General features: G+C 31.3%; 1 protein-coding gene across 3 annotated transcripts; it reads right to left on the bottom strand.

Moving 5' to 3' along the window:
- Positions 1–243: 243 nt before the first annotated feature.
- On the bottom strand, positions 244–11,012 carry LOC113688201 (peptidyl-prolyl cis-trans isomerase CYP59-like). 3 transcript variants are annotated; one of them, XM_027205942.2, is made up of 14 exons: positions 10,644–11,012; positions 9,863–9,995; positions 8,780–8,897; positions 8,537–8,587; positions 7,887–7,978; positions 7,657–7,756; positions 6,527–6,649; positions 6,327–6,404; positions 6,146–6,192; positions 6,002–6,057; positions 3,343–3,383; positions 2,709–2,811; positions 1,120–1,255; positions 244–1,032 (listed from the first exon to the last, which is right to left on the bottom strand). In XM_027205942.2, the coding sequence occupies exons 2-14, from the start codon at positions 9,979–9,981 to the stop codon at positions 378–380; spliced, it is 1,719 nt and encodes a 572-aa protein (XP_027061743.1). In that variant the 5' UTR covers positions 9,982–9,995; positions 10,644–11,012; the 3' UTR covers positions 244–377. The 3 variants fall into 3 exon arrangements, with proteins under 3 accessions (XP_027061743.1, XP_027061742.2, XP_071905529.1); XM_027205941.2 differs by having other exon boundaries at positions 9,891–9,995; XM_072049428.1 differs by lacking the exon at positions 9,863–9,995.
- Between the last annotated feature and the right edge of the window lie 8,440 nt (positions 11,013–19,452).

Genomic DNA, 19,452 nt, shown 5'->3' with positions numbered 1-19,452 from the left:
ATTTGATAATTGCTCTTACCATCGTAAGAATATCTTACCAGTACTTGATATTTATACTTTCAAAAATTTCTACCGAAAAAACAAAACAAAAAAAAAACTTTTCAAACATTAACACAGTCCGCATGGAGTACTTTATAAAAATTCAATAATTTTACCAAAGGTTTAATTAGAAGGTGAGGAGGCAATTACGGTTAGTCAATAATAGTTTTTCATGACATCTATCCACCTGCAACTTGGGATTGATTTGGAAAGAAGCACACAGTGGCTGCCATTGCCACCAATACATTCATTTTGAGGGGATTGTTGTCGAGCTATAAATATAATATATATAGAACCAAATACAGCGTTCTGCAGCTCAACAATTTCTCACGGACTAGTTAGCGTCTTCTACTGCGGTCACGTTCATAATCACCAACGTCGGCAGCATCATCAACCTTTGCCTTTCGCTTTCCAGATTCCCTTTCTTCACTTCTTCCCTTCCTGGTCTCCATGTCATAGTGCTTTCTACCCTTTGACTCGTGTCTACTATTATGATCATTTTCATCTACCTTTTGACTCCGTCTCACCTCATCGCCGCCTTTTCTTCTCATGGAATCTCTTTCGTCCCTTCTGTCTCGCCAACCTACATCACCTGCACGCCTCTCTTTGTATTCTCTCCCATACTGATTGTCTCTGTGACTAGCATCATCTCTATGCCTCTTCTCATACCTCACGCCCTCTCTCCCATCCCTCTCACTACCACCATATGCTTTCCTTCTATAATCCCCCTCATCGCTTGCTGTGCTGCCTCTGTCCCTGCCACTATGTCTGCTTGCTCGGTCTCCTCTATACTTGTCATCCTCTCTAAGCTCTTTACTTCTGCCCCGATGACTACGCAATTCTTGGGAATCTTTAGTCCCATCCCGCTCTTGATTATCAAGACCTGCCGATTTCCAGTCTTCTCTTCTGTCACTCTTCTCAGGCTCACTGTATCTTTCCCTCTTGTTTCCCTTGGGGCTGCCAAGGTCCTCTCCACCAAATACCATTTCATACCTACAAACACATGTTTTCTGACAAGATTAGAGCATGTTCAGACAAAGGGGTGCAGAAGTAGAATTCTCCAACAATGCCTTGACCAACCTTGAATTATCATCTCCCCCGTGCTGGGTGTTGCCATCTTTGAGTATGTATTTTGAATGCTGCTGTGCATTGGTTGGATCTCCAGTGCAGTCTTTAGCAATGTGATCAAGAGAACCACATTTAAAGCAACCTTTTCCTGCAACAAGAAACAGTTGAAACTAAAATTTTGTATACTTGTCTTGAAGGCGTAAAACTTTCTATGTTTCCGATGACCTTTTCCCCTTGACAACCCCCACCTTACACACTGAAAGCCGCCTTTTCCTGTAACAAATAACTATTTAAACTAAAATTATAGCATATTGGCAGACAATTAGCTGAATACTACATTGCTCCGAGCAACCTGTGCCCCTAAACAACTCCCGTTCCATTCTCTCTGTACAAATAAACAAATTTAAATTAAAAAAAAAAAAAGCAAGATGAAGGACCTTTGGCTGCTAAACTTTATGCACAGGTTTAAAAACCAGAGAAACCCAACTTTACTATAAATCACTTTCAGCGTCTTTTATCAGTCTTTGACTAATTTCAGTTTATCTCAACCTTCAGACACAATGAGCATGTTTAAAGAACTGATAAATTAGTTAAAAATAGTTTGCAAGAAAAGAAACTGATGACCAACAAATTGTTTAAAACAAGACTGACTGAGTTTTTTCTTTTAAAACATTTCACGCAAAACAAAGTACTCAAAACACAAAAATTTCAAAATAACCTTAGTTTAATGGCAAAAACTAAAAGAAGTGAGCACCAATTCAATCAGTTTGAAACACTGGCTTAACCTAAATTTTCTTTTTCCCTTACGAGCCATAAATAATCTGGATAGTCGATGAGTAAACTGTCAAAACCAATTAGATTAGCCAGTCCTTTCTGGTTTCCTAAAACCACTGATTGCTCAAACAGTCAGTCTAATTCAAAGTATGAGATCAGTTCTACATAGGTCAAGGGTGAGAATATTTTTTTATAAGAAAAGCGTACTGCTATTGTTTCTTAAAGAATACTTATAAAACATGAAATGGGCCTTTAAAATTTAGAAAACACAGAAGGTAGGACTCATTCATAAACTTCAGTCAGATCACTTTGGAACCAAAGACTGTATTTCCAAAATGACGTAGTTTTACAATCTGAACTTTAAACAGCTCAAGTTTGGTTTCCAAAATTCAAAACCGAGCCCTCGAGTGGAGAACAGATTAAAGTTTTAAACTTTTTTAATCTCGACAACCGCCCAAGGAACAAACCTAATTGTAAATTGGCAGCTAACTTCCTTTAATTCAAGCTTTGCTGAGCATAGTATTGTGACCAGTCATGACAACTACCATGCATCATTCATATCATGTTACAGAGGTTATTGCCGTACAACTGACAACCAATTCTGTAGTTTCACCTTTGCCAAGCATCCAACTCTACAAGCCTCTCACTTGACACCCCCAAGAAATGATATCTACTACTAGCTAGAAAGGAACAGGAAAGAGAAATAAATACGTAGCCAGACATTAGACAATTGAAAAGGAATCAAGGCAACGGTTCATCTACGCGGAGGACAACTTGTATCCATAGTCAAAGGCAACAAAGAGGAGAGAGTATCTCACTCTACTCACCTTTATTCATTCGGCCTCCGCGCCTATACTGGGACCAAAGTTTTGAAACACTCTGGCTAAAATCAACATGTATCCGCCGATCATCAATCAAAGCATTATCCATCTAATACAAAATGAAAGAGTCAAATTTTGAACCATACAGGTTTCTGCCATATGCGGAATAAAAGAAATTTGGAAGAAATAAAGGGGGTCAGTACAGAAACTATTAACCACCAGTGAAATATGTACAAAGGAAAAGGGTAGCAGGGGGAGATGGGATGCCGACTTCATAGCCAGCTATATGACATTGGAAACTGTTATTGCATTCAGTATCTAGTTTAATTTCAATGAGCTCTGTCACTGAAAGCACACTCATTGATCATCATCTACACATTAGACTAAGAAATATAAGATTCTTCTTACTCCTCCCACTCCTGTGGACAAAAGAAGGATAGGATGAAGAAATCGAAATCCAAATATAGCATCATCCAATAAGCAAATAAGATTTGTCCATAGTTTAAAAGAGACCACGAGTGATGAACTCTTGCAATACATGTGCAAAAATTATTGAATCAGCAAACACAGAGCTGTAAACTCCCACACTGCAGGGCCAAAAACAAATGTAACAAATAAATTTCAACTTTGGCATTGTTACCTTGAAGTATGCTTGTTCACAGGCCTCCCTATCTTCAAACTCTGACAAGGAGAAAATATTAAACAATAGTGCACATATGACGACACCGCATCATATAGAATCACAAACAGTTGAACTATTCTAAATCACAGAGCCTAGCACATCCATCTAGTTAGCAGACAAAGCCCAAGAAAAGGATTACTTCTGGCATGTAGAGAGGATCATATAGAGATCAGATGGAACAAATAGTTGCCATTAATTTCCATACCTCGATGTCTACTCTAAGGATTGCTATTGACTACATGTTTCAAGATTAAAAGATACCATCTGTCGAAGCTATCTCTCAATTGAAATATCGGGTCCGTTTGGATTAGCTGTTTTTGGGGTTGTTTTTCAAAAACAGCACTGTAGCATTTCGTTTTTCAAATACAAGTCCGTTTGGATTAGTTGTTTTTGGGGTTATTTTTCAAAAATTATATAAAAAACTTTTACTATAGATGTTTTATGGTTTATTTTTAAATGTATTTTTAAAACATATTTTCGAGTATTTTTATAATTTATAATTTTTATATTTTTATAACAATATATAATTATACATTTATAAATATTTATAAATAAATAAATTTATATAAAAATATATAAATGTATTATATTATATATAATACATAATACAAATATATTTATAAATGTATAAATTATAAATGAATATTATATAAATGTATAAATGTATAAATTATAATTTTTATATTTTTATATTTTTATATTTATATACATTTATGTATTTATAATAAATTTATTAATATTTATAAATAAATATATTTAAATATTTATAAATAAATATATTTGTACTTTTATAAATAAATATATTTGTACTTTTATAAATAAATATATTCATATATTTATATATAAATGTATTATATTATATATAATACATAATATAAATATATTTATAAATGTTTAAATGTATATTACTATAAATATATAAATTATAAATGAATATTATATAAATGTATATTATAATTTATAATTTATAATTTATATGTGGATTAGATTTATATACATTTATGCATTTATAATACAATTATAAATATTTATAAATAAATATATTTATATATTTATGAATAAACATATTTATATATTATTCTAAATAAGTAAGTGTATTATATTTATAAATAAATTTATATATTATATATAAATAAATAAGAGTATTATATTTATTTATTTATTATATATTATATTTATAAATAAATAAATAAATGTATTATAAGTGTATTATATTATATATAATACATAATATAAATATATTTGTAAATGTATAAATGTATATTATTATAAATGTGTATAAATTATAAATGAATATTATATAAATGTATATTATAATTTATAATTTATAATTTTTATGCTTTTATATTTATATACATTTATGCATTTATAATACAATTATAAATATTTATAAATAAATATATTTATGTATTATGTATAAATAAATAAGTATATTATATTTATAAATAAATTTATAAATTATATATAAATAAATAAGTGTATTATATTTATTTATTATATATTATATTTATAAATAAATATATAAATGTATTATAATTGTATTATATTATATATAATACATAATATAAATATATTTATAAATATATAAATGTATATTATTATAAATGTGTATAAATTATAAATGAATATTATATAAATGTATAAATTAATATATTATAAATATATATTAATACTATGTATAAATGTATTAATGTAATAAATATAAATGTATACATTTATTAATATTATGTATATTAATATAAATGTATAAATGAATTATATTATATATAATACATAATATAAATGTATATTATAAATATACATAAATATATATATTATGTTTAAATGTACATTTATATAAATGTTCAATATATAATATATATTATGTATATATTAAATATATATAATATATAACATTTATATAAATGTATAATAACATATTTATAATATATATAATTTATATAATATATAATATTTATATAAATATATAAAAATATATTTTATATAAAGTAAAATATTTATAATATGTGTAAATAAATATATTTAAATTAATATAATATATATATCCTATACATAATTGAAATATATAAGTTGAAATAAACATATTAAATATGTATTTGGAGTTGTTTTTGATATATTGTTTGGATATTGGTGTTTTTGGAGTTGTTTTTGAAATACACATTTACTGTAGCATTTGGATTGTGAAAAACAGTTTTTCAAAAACAGGCCCAAAAACAAGAATCCAAACGGACCCATCAGTTTATGAAAGAGTAAACCAATATTTCTGTGTTAATTAGGCTTACCAGATGTAATGTGGCTAATATAGCAACAAAGAGACATAGTTAGTTCAAGAGAGAAAAAAAAAAATCACTACAACAAAGTAAGTGTTAATGCAGTGACAGCAATAGAATTTGTCTGCTTCTGGCAATGAACTGAATTCTTACACGTATTGTAAGAGTTCAGACTTCAGACAAAGCAAGAAAGAACTTAACTAACACAAACAAAGTAGATTAGAAATGAAGGTGCATGTGCACATATTTCTTTCTCAGACAGTGTACTGTACTGAAATAGAATTCAAATAATTCAGAAAATGATGTAACTCAAAATGAGCTGGGGGGCAAAAAGCAACGTCACTTACCAATAAAAGCATAGCACAAGCTGTCTCCAGTCTTGTAGTCTCGAATTATGTCAGCACTGCCACCGGAATTTTGTGAGAAACACATTTCACAAGCAATTTATGCAAGAAAGAAGTTTGAAAGCATTAATGGTGTCAAGCACTCACGATGTAACAGTCCCAAAACGTGAAAATATTGTATGAAGGTCCCCATCCTGTTAAAGACAAAAAAAGGGAGACAGACACATAAATGACTTAAAACTTTCAAAGAAAAACTCCAATAAAAAGTATAATTAAAAATCTTTATTTAACAGGCAATAAGAACAAAACAATTACATAGGAAACTCACTTCAGTAACTGGATTGAGCTTGCAAACAAACAGCACATTATCCGGAGGTTTTACCTCAGCCTCAGGAATGTCCCCAATCTATTACACATGCTAGGAGCAGTTACAACTTGATAATGGCCACAAGGAAAAAATGGGAAGGAAGAGGTAATCTTGATTTAGTTGACGAGTGAAAAATAGATCAAAGTGCATTAAATCCTTACACTTTCAAGCACAACAGCCCTGGAATGTGCTTCTTTGGCACGCAAGACTTCCTCCAGCTGTTGCGGACCTAGACTTTCATCCATTGGTACCCAGTCATCTTCAAGTCGGACATCATCATCAACCTAATTAGAGTCAAAACCCAATACATGGTTAAATTGCAAAAAAGTCAATGCCTGACTCATTCTTCAGCCATGGACTTATCATTCTTCCAAGCATGAAATAGTGATAAAACAATTGCTAACTGCAAGAAAGACGCATTTTATAAGTTTTAATATGTCATGGGATACTGCAAAATAAGAATAACTTGCAATCTAGCAATAATTAAGTATCTAGACATAGATAAATCTCCAATTGAGTAGACATTACCCGACTAATATAGCTATAATAATGTCTCATCAACAGAAGTTTAAGTTGTATCGACAGACTCCAAATTATCTCACAACATTTTATTAGCTTACTTATGTTCAATTTCGGCCAATAAGCATCTTTATTTTTCATTTATTTAGGTCATAAGCATATCAAACATCTCGCAACATAAGATGTAATGTGAACCTCTAACCAAAATTCCTAAGGTCAATGGCTTCAAATTTCTTCTTCTGAAAGATGCATCAACATGTCAAAATTCCTTGGTAAGATGGCAAATTAGATGGTGGGTACAAAAGATCTCATCGACATTTAACATCTTAAGATATCAAACTTCAGTATGATTGACACAGCAGGATTATTATAAAGCAAATAGATCCACAGTTAAAAAATTGAAATAGGGTATGGACCATGAAGAACTCCTTTACATTAACATGTCATTGCCAAGGTTACATCAAGAGAAGAACAAAGACCAAAAAACACTTTGAAAAGCAAGGTCATTATCAAGGTTAAATTTGGAAAAGGAACAAAACAAGAAACAAAGACCAAGAACACTTTATGACAGTAAGTAGTCATATTAACCTATAGATTTTTTATCTAAAGAACCACATCCATCATGTATTGCAACATACCCAAATAGCAAGAACAAAGAATTCCACTTTTATGCCCATCTTAGTACTGGCATTGGTAACAACATGAATATAAAACAAATAAGATTTTTGTTTTCACTTCTAGTCTATAAGAACATACTACTGCTATTTGTTACCTCATCTTTTGGTTTTCCTTCAGGTGAAGCATCTGGAAGTAATTCAGCTAATTGTGCAGGATCATCAAAAGGATCATCCAGTATGTAAGTGTGCTTAATTCTGTTCAAAATAATAGGAAAGTAGGTAGGTTAGCCAGAACAAAAAGAATTGGTAACAAAGCAATTGCAGAGAAACTTCGTGTATAATGATTAAAAATTAAAGAAATAAACAAGAAAGAATACAAGTCAACCTGATATTTTTGTAAGGCCTACTGTTTTCATCCACATAAGCTTCATTTATCCTACTGAGTGTCTCAAGCCCTTCTGCTACCTCTCCAAAAACCTACCATTTCAAAGTTAAGACACATTATCATTAATAAGGATTGATAGAATCCACTCCCTTATTCTTATTTACCTCCAAATAGGTGATTGGATATCATGTAACAGAAGCATGAACACCAGCTCCTCAACAATTAAAGACAATCAGATCGAATCAAAGAGATAAAATCTATACAACACACAAAAGCCCGGCTCATTATTGATAAATAGTACTTCACCTGACAAGACATAATCTTTGCATCCCGAAGATTAATTCTTTTGAAATTTATGATCTTGACTATAAAATCCCAAGGTCAACAAAGCACTAAGACAAATTATAACCATGAGTACCTGATAATAATATCCCAACAATCCAGCATTTTTTATATGAAGAACAAATCGTGATTAACACCTGTTAAATTGTTCGCTGGCAGTGCAATATGTTAATGCAGAAAAACATGATTAACCAAGAGGAACAAGAATTAACTACTGCATGTAAAACAAGGAGAGCAAAAGATAGGCACAACAAGAGAACTTTCATACAGGAAAACATGAAAATTGAAATGTAAATGGGAATACTCACAGTGTGCTTCCCATCAAGATAGTCCAGATCATCTCGCAACGTGATATAAAACTGAAAAAGTGAAAATATAACTACATTAATAAATAACAAGAAAATGCCTTACAACCATTACATATAAACCAAACATGTTCAGTAAAAAGAAGAAAATAAGGTACTAAAAATTATTTCTAAAAGGTAAATAAAGGCATCATAAGAAAATAAAAGAGAACTGTCAGAAAATCTGATTACCAGGAAAAGCAATACCTGGGAAGCATTGAGATTCTCTCCAGCACTAGCCATGGCAACAGTGCCCATCTTAGAATGTTTCAAGTCCAAATGAATTTCATCACCAAAAAAACGAGCTTGATCTCCATATAAGAATCTGGAAAAAGTATTAATTAGATATACAAAACTAAACAATAGCAGGTGTTCCTGCCAGACATGCATCAAAGGGATCAGTTTAGCTATGAGTAAAACAGAAAAGAGATAAAAAGATTCATGAGTTTCTATGGAAATAGATATGCAAGACTTCTGTCTTCTAAGATAATGGCAGTATTCTCACTAGCTGCATAGAAAGAGGAACTTTGCAACCAGAAGCCGCACATGCATGCAACTTGAGAAGACTGCAGATCCTCTGTTATCAAACTATCAAGTGGCTAAGGTAATTTGAAACTGAATAATATGGAAACAATGATATGGGTAATTTCAAGTATACCCAGTGAAGAATGCTGAAAGACTCATATGCAAGGATGAAGAAGTATATAAGACTTGAACTGCTAAATTTTGTGCATTATGCAAATATGGGGATGACGAGAGTATATTGAACTTTTTGAGGAAATAAAATGCGGTCCAAGAGTAGAGATAAAGTTTAAGCACTTTGTTTCTTTTGATTGTGCAGAAATGAGAGTGAAAACACTCTAACACCATATGTCTTCTTTGAGTTATTGGAATGCTACATCTTTGTTTAAATTATTCTGTAAATGGGCTTCCACATCTGTATTCAAACTACACAAGTCATCGAAAGGATTCATTCTAAACTTCACACTTTCAGTTGCTAGGGTGCGTCAAGAGCCGTTCTTCTCTTAAGTGGGTGAGTCTTTTGTCAGGCAAGGTCTTTAAGGACTGTGTCAACTTACAGATACTCCTAATGCATCATCTATTAATATATTTTAGAAGAAAGATGCCACAGCATCTTGTCTTAAATATTAGATCTACTAAGTTCTTCTCTGGTTTCTAGCAACCAATTCATTTCAGTGTCTAGGTATTTTCACTTTATCGGTGTGTGATTCACAACCATTTATGTATTATCTCTAGACTCTTAACCTTGAACCTACTTTAACCACTTACAGAAAAAACTTGTGCCAATTCCCCTTACTTGTACACAGAATCACCGCCAGACCCTGTTCCAGTAGGATCACCTGTCTGTGCAGTAAAATCCTTCTGGACGGTATGAAAGAGGCAGCCATTGTAGTACTTAATTCTGCAACAGAAAAGGAGTCATACCAATTCAGTTAGAACTTTTTAAAACCTGTAAGCAAACTACTGAATGAAAAATAACAACACACTCCAATCCATTAACTTCTGACTACCCTGTTTACAAAAGAAGGGCACAAGTCCTTCTACGTGACAAGCTGCCACATGCATATGATTCCCAAACAATCAAATGTAAATCTAAATTTTCAGGTCCAAGCCACTTCAGATTCAGATATCCAAACTAAATCACTTAATAATAAAAGACGAGTGGGTATTATAAAACTGATAACATTACTGATAGCACTAAAGTCACGTTTACTATAGATTGGTTGTAAACTCATTGGTTGGTCCGGAATCATAAATAATACCACAAAAAACGACTCAGAAAAACTCCTAATTTTCGCCGTATAAATGATTTCAAACTGCAGATTTTTTACTTAATTCGCCTTTCCGGTTCCTTAATATCTACATTCTGTGTATTACCGACGCAATTAATACAACTTCCAAAGTATTAAAACCAAAAAAAAAATGCATAAGCTAGGGCTTTTTTTTTTTTTTTTGTGCTATCCAATTTGTACAGAAACAATAGAGCCAAAATCACCTACAATCATCTAAGCTATAGAATATTCGAAAACAATAGAAATCAAGAGCTTACTTGCATAACTTGAGAAAGTTCTTGCAAGTGAGAGGACACCGGTCGGTGAACAAATCCACAACTATATCTCCCAGGCTCGTTACAATCATTACAGACATTTTTGGACAATTTTCTTAAACCTCGAAAACGACTCAAATATATAATTCAGTTGAGCTGAAACTCGACATTAGTGCCGGAAATTTTATTCTACATAAAGGGGCAACCACGCCCAGACGATGGTTCCTCTTCCTCCTTTGGGGTTTAACTTTTAAGCTCCTTTTCCCGTTTCTCTTTCTTAACTGTGGGTCTGGGTTTAATACTTACCACTGTTCGTCGATTTGTCTCCCTCGTGTTTCTAATAGTAGTAATGCTTTCCTTCCTGCTGGGACAATTTGTAGAAACTTGAATTTAATCCCTAAAGTATTTTCCAAAATTTCGAGATAGTCCTCCGAGTATTATTTTGTACTTTTTGGTCCTTCAAGTTTGCTTTTTTAGTCAAGCGGAACTTTTTGATCCTAGATCAGTGTAACATAGGTACAGATATAACATCAATACATGCAGGATTCAAGGATTATGCAATCACTACGTTACAACTGCACATTATAATATACATACTAGCAGAGTTAGATATTAATGCAATAAAATAGACGAATAACAACAAAAATGCAAAATTACAATAATTTTTTTGACACTTTAAAATTTGTATCCAAAATTTAATCCCTTCCCTGCATTTTCAAAATACACCATCTATCACCATTAATTGCACTCTATAATTACTAGTGCGATTGCAAAGAAACAGAATCCGATCATACATTACGCTCATTAGTATTTAAAAAATAAAGAATCTTGATGCTTTTTTTTTTCTTGCCCAAAAAATGTGCAGTTTTGCTTTAGAATTCAAACTTCTTTATTTGATAATACACTCTAGTTGCCCCCGCGGGTAGCTCGAGCGGTCCGTTCCCCCTCCTTAGGATATGGCGACCTTCTTGGCTTGTCCAGGGTTCGAGTCCCGCTGTTAACGTGTTCGGTGTGGAGTGAGGCCTCCTCTCCCGGGCCGCAGGGAATTAATCGGGCCCCGTAAGGATTGATCCGGACACCCCTGTGTCGACAAAAAAAATATATATATATATATACACTCTAGTTAAACTTATACAATATCATAAATTTAGGTCATTAATTTTATTATTTAAAAAAAAGTTAAACTGATGTATGTTGCAATTAGTGCTCAATATTATGCCATGAGTTATTTTAAATTATGTTCTCTTGAGTATGTTGTGTAGAGTAGGCATTTTGTCTTGTATATGTCTTCCAAGCCCAAGTTACACCTTTGTCCTTGATAAAACAAGATATTGCCAAGCAAGTTTCTCACGAAAAAATAAAATAAAGAATGTATCAAGTAAATCCTTGTTACATTGAATTTAATCTAGGATAAAATATGCATCTGAACTTATAAACTATGAACATCATTGCCTCGCAAGTCATAAAAACCAAAACCATTTTAATGCATAAATCCAATGCTTTAAGCTAGTTCTCGCAAGTCGTGAAAACACAATCAATGTTTAGCTTATAAATGTAGTTACATATATTAGACATAGTCGCACACTTTCGCATCAAACCGCCGATACTTTTTATTTTTAGACAAAATAAAACCACTAATACTTGGTACAAACAACTTTGAAGCGTTTAAATGCTGTGTTGCTATGTGGGGAAATATTTGTAATACAAATTTAGGAAAATTTGGAGAATGGGAACAAAAGATTTCAAATTTTGTAAATATGATGTAAATTTCCACAAATGTGTGAATTAGGGATGCGTCATTGTTCACAAATTAAAATAACTAAACTTATGAATTAATCCTGATAGTGTACACACCATAGGTGTTAAATAAATGACAATTATGTAAAAATTGAATTTGAAATCTAACTTTTTACACTTGTCATGAATCCATTAATGATGATGTGTGTGTATACATACATATATACTGTCACTGTATATAAAGTTTATTCTAAACTTTTTGCTAAATGCTAATTCACCCTCATAATAGTATGTACTTTGTCGAGCAAAAACATTCACCTTGACAAATAACTATGTATACTTTTGTTTACATAAGCGTACATTTGTATGTGTACATTGTAATTTATGTGTACATATGTGTACTTGAATATGCACATATGACTGCGAATGTATGCTAATAAATTTTTTTTTTCATTCAAAAACATTTTTTTTACGCTTATGATCATATCCTTAGCCCATTCCTAGCAACAAAATTTCTCAAATTTAATACCCTTCTTATAAATGTTGAATCTTCTGATTTCATTTTCCCCACAAGTTTTGACAGTCCAATCTGAAAAATTATTCCAACACTATTTTAATTCAAGTATTGAATTGTTATTTTCCCCACCATTAATTGTACCATCAAATGTTTACATTTCATAGAATAATCTATATATACATGTATGCGTGTATTTGGGTAGAATTGGAAAATTGTTCAAATATCCATCATAATTTATTAAATGAATTTTTTTATCATTCACTTTTAAAATAGCAATTTTACGTCCCTTATAAAATCAAGTCGACAAATTTTGGTCCTAACCTATGTTTTTGACTATTTTTTTGCTTTGAATCAATTACATAACCTTCACATGATCATTTTTTTTAGGAGCAAAAATGTTAAATTTCATTTTAATTAAAACAAATGACTTGACCTATATCCATTTTTTTGCACCTACAAATTTGAGATATGACCAGAATCATATTTATTTTTTCATCTGAAAAGTGGAATCTACCCCAATACATATTCATTTTTACTCTTAAAAAGTCATATTTGATTTTTGTATATAAAAAATGATCACATACGGGTTACATGATGATTTTTAGGTTAAAAAGTAATAAAAAATGTAGGTTATGACCAAATTTTAATAACTTGAATTTATAAATAACGTAAAGTTAATATTTTAAAATTTTAAAAAATAAAAAATAATAAAAAATAATAAATTTTATTTGATAAAATATAATAAACGTTTTGAAGGATTTTCCACTTAGAATCTTCGCCAAATCGTAGGCTGGCATTTTCTCCTGCATACTCCATTTTAAAAAAACTGTAGCAACGTAGTAGTAGCGGACCCGTATGATGACATGTTTCCAATATCGGGTCCCAATTTTAGATGGTTGCCTGATTGATTATAAATCTATATCTATATGTATTCAGGAAGGGATTTTTAGCAGAAACCCTCTCAATGCCTTCTAAACTTGTCATACTTTTTTCTAGATTTTTGTATTTATTTTAATACATAAAAAAATAGTGGGTTATAACCCACATTATCACCAATCAATATTCCCACTATCTCACTCCCAGTATCCCACTATCTTAACTCATCCTACAATCACTCCTACAAATTCTCTCCCGTTTCCCACTCCAATTAAGAGTCCACTCCAACTATCTCTTAATGACCCATTTTTTTTTAATTCAAAATTGCGTCTTCACATAACACAGGAAAATACCTGAAAGCTATCCCATCCTGGTACCAGAACTCCGGTGCTCTTCTTAGTACGCATCATACTTCTTTTCTTGAACCTTCGGCAGACGTCACGAAGCCGGCGGTGATTACCTTTCAATAAGTGACCCTGCTCATTTAGCTATTGATTAGTATTATTGTGTTTTTTCACCTTTGCCCCACTTATCTGCTGTCCCAAATTCAAGTTGTCCTATTATTTAATATATTAAAATTTTTCACTCAAAATTTGTAGGGAACTCATCTAAAGTTTCCTCACCATGGAATATGCCCGCCTACAAGCATTTCAACAACAACTAGATTTCAAACTCGCAAGATTGCAAAGAAGGAAATATTTGCTTAGAAAACGAAACATATACCGCAACGATTTCACACACCAGTTGGAAAAGTTTCAACAAGTTTGCGCTGACGAAAGAAAAATCTCAAATCAAATCCGAAGAACAAAATCCAGGCTACACTGATTAAAACGTCGTTCGCATCAAATTAAAAATTCCGGTACGTGTTTTCTTTAATAATTATTCCCCATATTGTAATTCTTTTTATTTTCGATTATTTCCAATAATATAATATGTTTATAATTTTTTTCCAACCCTTTTACTGATCGACTTAATTAACTTATCGAGTTAATTCCCTCACCCTCTCTCTCAGTTTCTTATTTGTTTTGGGTTCTCTATTGATTTTGTAAATGTATTGATTTTGTTTCTTTTGTGAGCAGTAGTGGAAGATATTATGTGCAGAGACTCCAGCAGAAATCAACCTTCTTGCGGCCGGCTTAATTTTCCAGGTCGGTCCCCTCTGCCTTTTAAGTATGTTGTGCTTTTGCTTTGCTTTTTGTCATGAATGATATTGCATTGATTTTCTGATCATCCATTATTTCTGAAAATTTTTTACAAAATCCTATGAACTGTTGTTTGCTTATTGTTACAATGTAAAGCAAAGATAAAAAGGTATTGCTTGCTTATATAATTGCGGATGGTATAGATTTATGATTGAGGGTTCTACTATTTCTAACATAAATTGTATATTATAAAATTTATTTGTTTGTATTACTGAAATTTTTTTAATTATTTTTTATTGCACATTTATCACATAAAATAGGTGTTACGATAGTTATTTTCATAATTTTATTCCAAAAATGATCGTGCATGAAATAAAAAAAGATTTTTTGATAATTAAAAATGGTTTATAATTGGAGAAAAACAATTCAGATACTACTAATAACTAAGGCACTATACGCCATTATTAAAATTGGATTAATTTTTAATTTCGTCAGAAATCTTTTTGGCAAAGTTGCATTATAGCCTTTCTTTTCTTTATCAACAATGACAATTACAACTACATGATTCATCTATCTAGCAATAGCACAATTCAACTCATAGAATAAATAGTTCATTGCTTAAAGTACTTAAACGAAAGGTTAGAGCCAAGTCCTACTTAACACCTGCAAGTAATATATTACAATTAGAAAAAAGAAAATGATTCAAGAGGAGCAAAAAACTCACCAAGCCCCTGACATATGTGCAATCGTCAAGGCACTTTTGAGCATTTAAAACTGCATTCCTTAGTTCAGGTAACCACTTCTCTGTAATTGTTTTCATTTGATTACAATGCAATTCTATTAAATTCTATTGATGTTATTTCTATATTAATTATTGTATTTTTTTGGTTAACAGTTTTCATACAATGTATCATTATTTACACATAAAATAAATACATAAACTACTGATTTTTAATTTAATATATATTTTATTTCTAGATCAAAGAAATGAAAAATCTAACTGTCCTCAAGATCGCCAGGCATCCACATCACCAATGATTTTGCGTGATCATGGTAAATATACAAATTCTTATATCGTCATACTCATCTTACATACACACTTTTTGGCTGCACTATCTTGCTAAATCAACTATAGATACAATACAATACAATTGTATTACAATTGTTCGATTACAATACAATTGTATTACATTCGATTGATGCTATTTATAGACAACTTAGCAATTTTATAGATTAGCAATTTATTTTATTTTATAGATTACCAATTACTACATGTACCAAAATATATTTATATAGGGATTACTTCATTAACTATGGGTGTTAATAACAATTCAATTGGTGCGTATTTTTCATTTGATTACAACACAATTGTATTAAATTCTATTGATGCTATTCTATATTAACTATTGTATTTTTTGTTAACAATTTTCATACAATGATAAAAAAAATTCTCATACAACCGAAAAAGACGGTTCTTAAATGATATATTCATTCTATTATATTTCAAATTATTGTTAAACAGATATTATATTTTAATTTTATTGGTAAACTTTTGTTACCTTTATTTGTTCACCATTTTATTTTTTTTCCAATAATGTCAGCACCGTGCATAGCACGGGTATTCCCACTAGTTTCTTATGTAATCAAGAATTCTTTCGGTCCACCTTTTACTACCCCATAAAGGCAGGCCCAACAAAACTCAAAAATAACAATTTTATTTCATTAATCTCTTCCCCTTATTCTGATCATTACTTTTTTTATTTTAAATCCTATTCTATCGCAATAAAGGATCCTAGAGAAGGGGATGGTCAGAAAGGAGGATGCGTTGTACTGCTGTTCCTGTGACGTGCTTGCCTGCTCCACTACTACTACTTTGGCGAAAATGATATTTGGATAGCAAATTATTTCAAATAATATTTTATTTGTATCATAAATATATTTTTTAATTATATTTTTAACTCATATATATCACATTATAAAAAATATTACAGTCATTATTTTAAATAATATTTTATAAAAACACACTCAATTGAAACTTGACCAACACCCTAGAAATGAAATTAATTTTCCCTGGTAGCCATTAGATCAAGACCTAATGGTTCTGATCATTATTTAGGGAACTAAGCAACCTACTCGACTTGCATATAATACAATAATCAATACTTGAATTAAAATAGTGTTGAATAAAACTTCACCACAACTTTATTAAATTAAATTATTTTACTTTTTAAATATTATAGTTCATTTATATGTAGACCTTTAATTATTAGATGAGGTTAAGTTGGGTATAAAATAGGATTAATTTTTCTTACTTTTATAATTGAAAAATAAATCAAATTACTCAATACTCGAATCGAATTCTTTTTTGTCAGAGTTCATTTAAATTTAATTTACTAATTAATAAATTCACGTTTGAGCAGTGTTTTATGTTCGATAACTTTCAAATTCAATAAAAAAAAAAGCTCATTCAAACTCGATTATGTAAAAGAAATAAGGAAAGAACATTCAAAATGTTATTTATATTTTGTAAAATGATTTTTTTAATACCTTACTTTTAAAAGTGTAATTTTACATCATTTACAAATTCACATTGGTCAATTTTAGTCCATATTTAGGTTTTTGATTAGTTTTTGTCAAAATTTACCGCGTGCATTGCCCGTGATCGTTTTTTAGAGACAAAATTGTCAGATTAAATTTCACATAATCCGATTTATTATCCCTCACATTTTATAAAATGAACTTTTTAATCTCTCATATTTTACGCAATGAATTTTTCATCCCTTAAATTTCACATAATGAATTTTTCATCTCTCACATTTTCACAAAATAAAAAATTTCATCCCTTATTGATCATGTGTACAAATAAATTTTTATTATTTTTGAAAATCTATGTATATGTCTATTTGATTTCATCTGAACAGTATAAATAGCATGTAACATGATGCGAGACGCGGAAGCTACTTCGGATCTAGAGGAACACGATGAAGATTTGACGGAGTTGAACCCGAACTTGGACCACTCAAGAACAGATTTAACGGTAGAGGACGCCACAATCAAGTATGTGTGCTTGATTGATAAGTCAAGAACAGCCTAGGATCAACTCTAGGATGTTCAACTTAGCTTTTACAAGTTAAGGGAATTTGTCACAAGGAATGGACGAAATTCTGGAAATTTTATTCAATACTCTCAAAAATTGAATGTAACATGCGGCTTGAGGCTATTAATAGCCGTGACTAAGACCTAATAAACTGGAAAAATAACAAGGAAAGTTCGGCCAGCCCCTTGGGCCTTCACTTGACCGAAAGCTAGCCCAACTAACTATAGATCATAAGCTTCGGGGGCGTTGCCCCCGAAGCCCCCACCGGGGGCTTCGCTGCGCCCCCGGGCCCCCAAGCCAGGGGCGCGTCGCCCCCTTGGACCCCCGACTCGCTGATCGGACAGCGAGACCCCCGTACGGCTCAGCGAGGGTACTTAACTGCGGCTCATCCCGCCGTTTGGAGCTTGAACATTTGCATCTTCAATTGTAAGCAGCATTTTAGTAGTTGTGCAAGGATATTCCAACTCAATTCCTTCAATGACCGGTTTCTCTTGGGTTTGGACGGCACGTACCAAGGCTTGAAGGGACTCCTTGAATCTCTTGGCTCGTGCTCGTGTCACTGGGCCTTGGGGCACCTTCACAGGGTCTACTTGTACACTTTGGGCCTCGTGCTCAACCGCATCATAACACATCTCTATTTGATTTCACATAAACAACTTAAATTGTAGTTGTAGGTGAAATCAAATACAGATGTGTTACATGTTATTCGTACTAATAAGGTGAAATCAAATAGATATATACATGAATTTTAAAAAATTATTCATACATATGATTAACGAGGGATGACAAAATTCACTATATGAAATGTGAGGGGTTAAAAAATTTATTTTGTGAAACGCGAAGGACAAAAAAATTTATTTTGTGCATTATGAAGGACGAAAAAATTCACTTTGTGAAATGTAAGAGACTATGTATCGGATTATGTGAAATTTAATTTGACAAATTTTCCCTTAAAAAATGATGATGTACAAAATACGCAGTAAATTCTAATAAAAAACTAATCAAAAACATAAGTAAGGACCAAAATTGATCAATATGAATTTGTAAGGGACGTAAAATCATACTTTTAAAAGTAAAGGATGAAAAAGTCATTTTATAAAATGCGAGAAACGTTCTGAACGATTTTTCCAAAAATTAAGTCAAACTTAAATAAAATTTCAAACTCGCTAAAATAATCAAACAAACTATATTTTACGCTTGATTAGATTCGTTTACATCTCTACCTATATTATGAGTATATACAGTAACAGCTTAAATATATGACATATTATTTTAATTTGGGTTGAATTTAAACTTTACATAGAGACATGTATATCTAGACCCGTTATATATACATACAGTATCAATACATAAAAGATTTCTATTATATACATTTTTTTAGTGCATAAGAGATTTATCCTATAAAATAAAGAAAACAAAACTGTTCAATGTTAATAAAAGTAA

This window comes from Coffea arabica, chromosome 5e (genome assembly GCF_036785885.1).
Source record: "Coffea arabica cultivar ET-39 chromosome 5e, Coffea Arabica ET-39 HiFi, whole genome shotgun sequence".
Classification (NCBI taxonomy): domain Eukaryota; kingdom Viridiplantae; phylum Streptophyta; class Magnoliopsida; order Gentianales; family Rubiaceae; genus Coffea; species Coffea arabica.
The sequence above is the reverse complement of the archived record's forward strand: the minus strand, read 5'-3'. Positions and strand labels throughout refer to the sequence as shown.

Bases quoted from the DNA above. Each gene is read 5' to 3' on its own strand.
- LOC113688201 (XM_027205941.2), bottom strand. From the start codon at position 10,741: ATGTCTGTAATGATTGTAACGAGCCTGGGAGATATAGTTGTGGATTTG. The intron at 7,757-7,886 runs GTTGACTTGTAT...TATTTTGAACAG, and splicing joins AGGCCTTACAAAAATATCAG to AATTAAGCACACTTACATAC. The intron at 6,058-6,145 runs GTGAGTGCTTGA...TTCCGGTGGCAG, and splicing joins CGTTTTGGGACTGTTACATC to TGCTGACATAATTCGAGACT.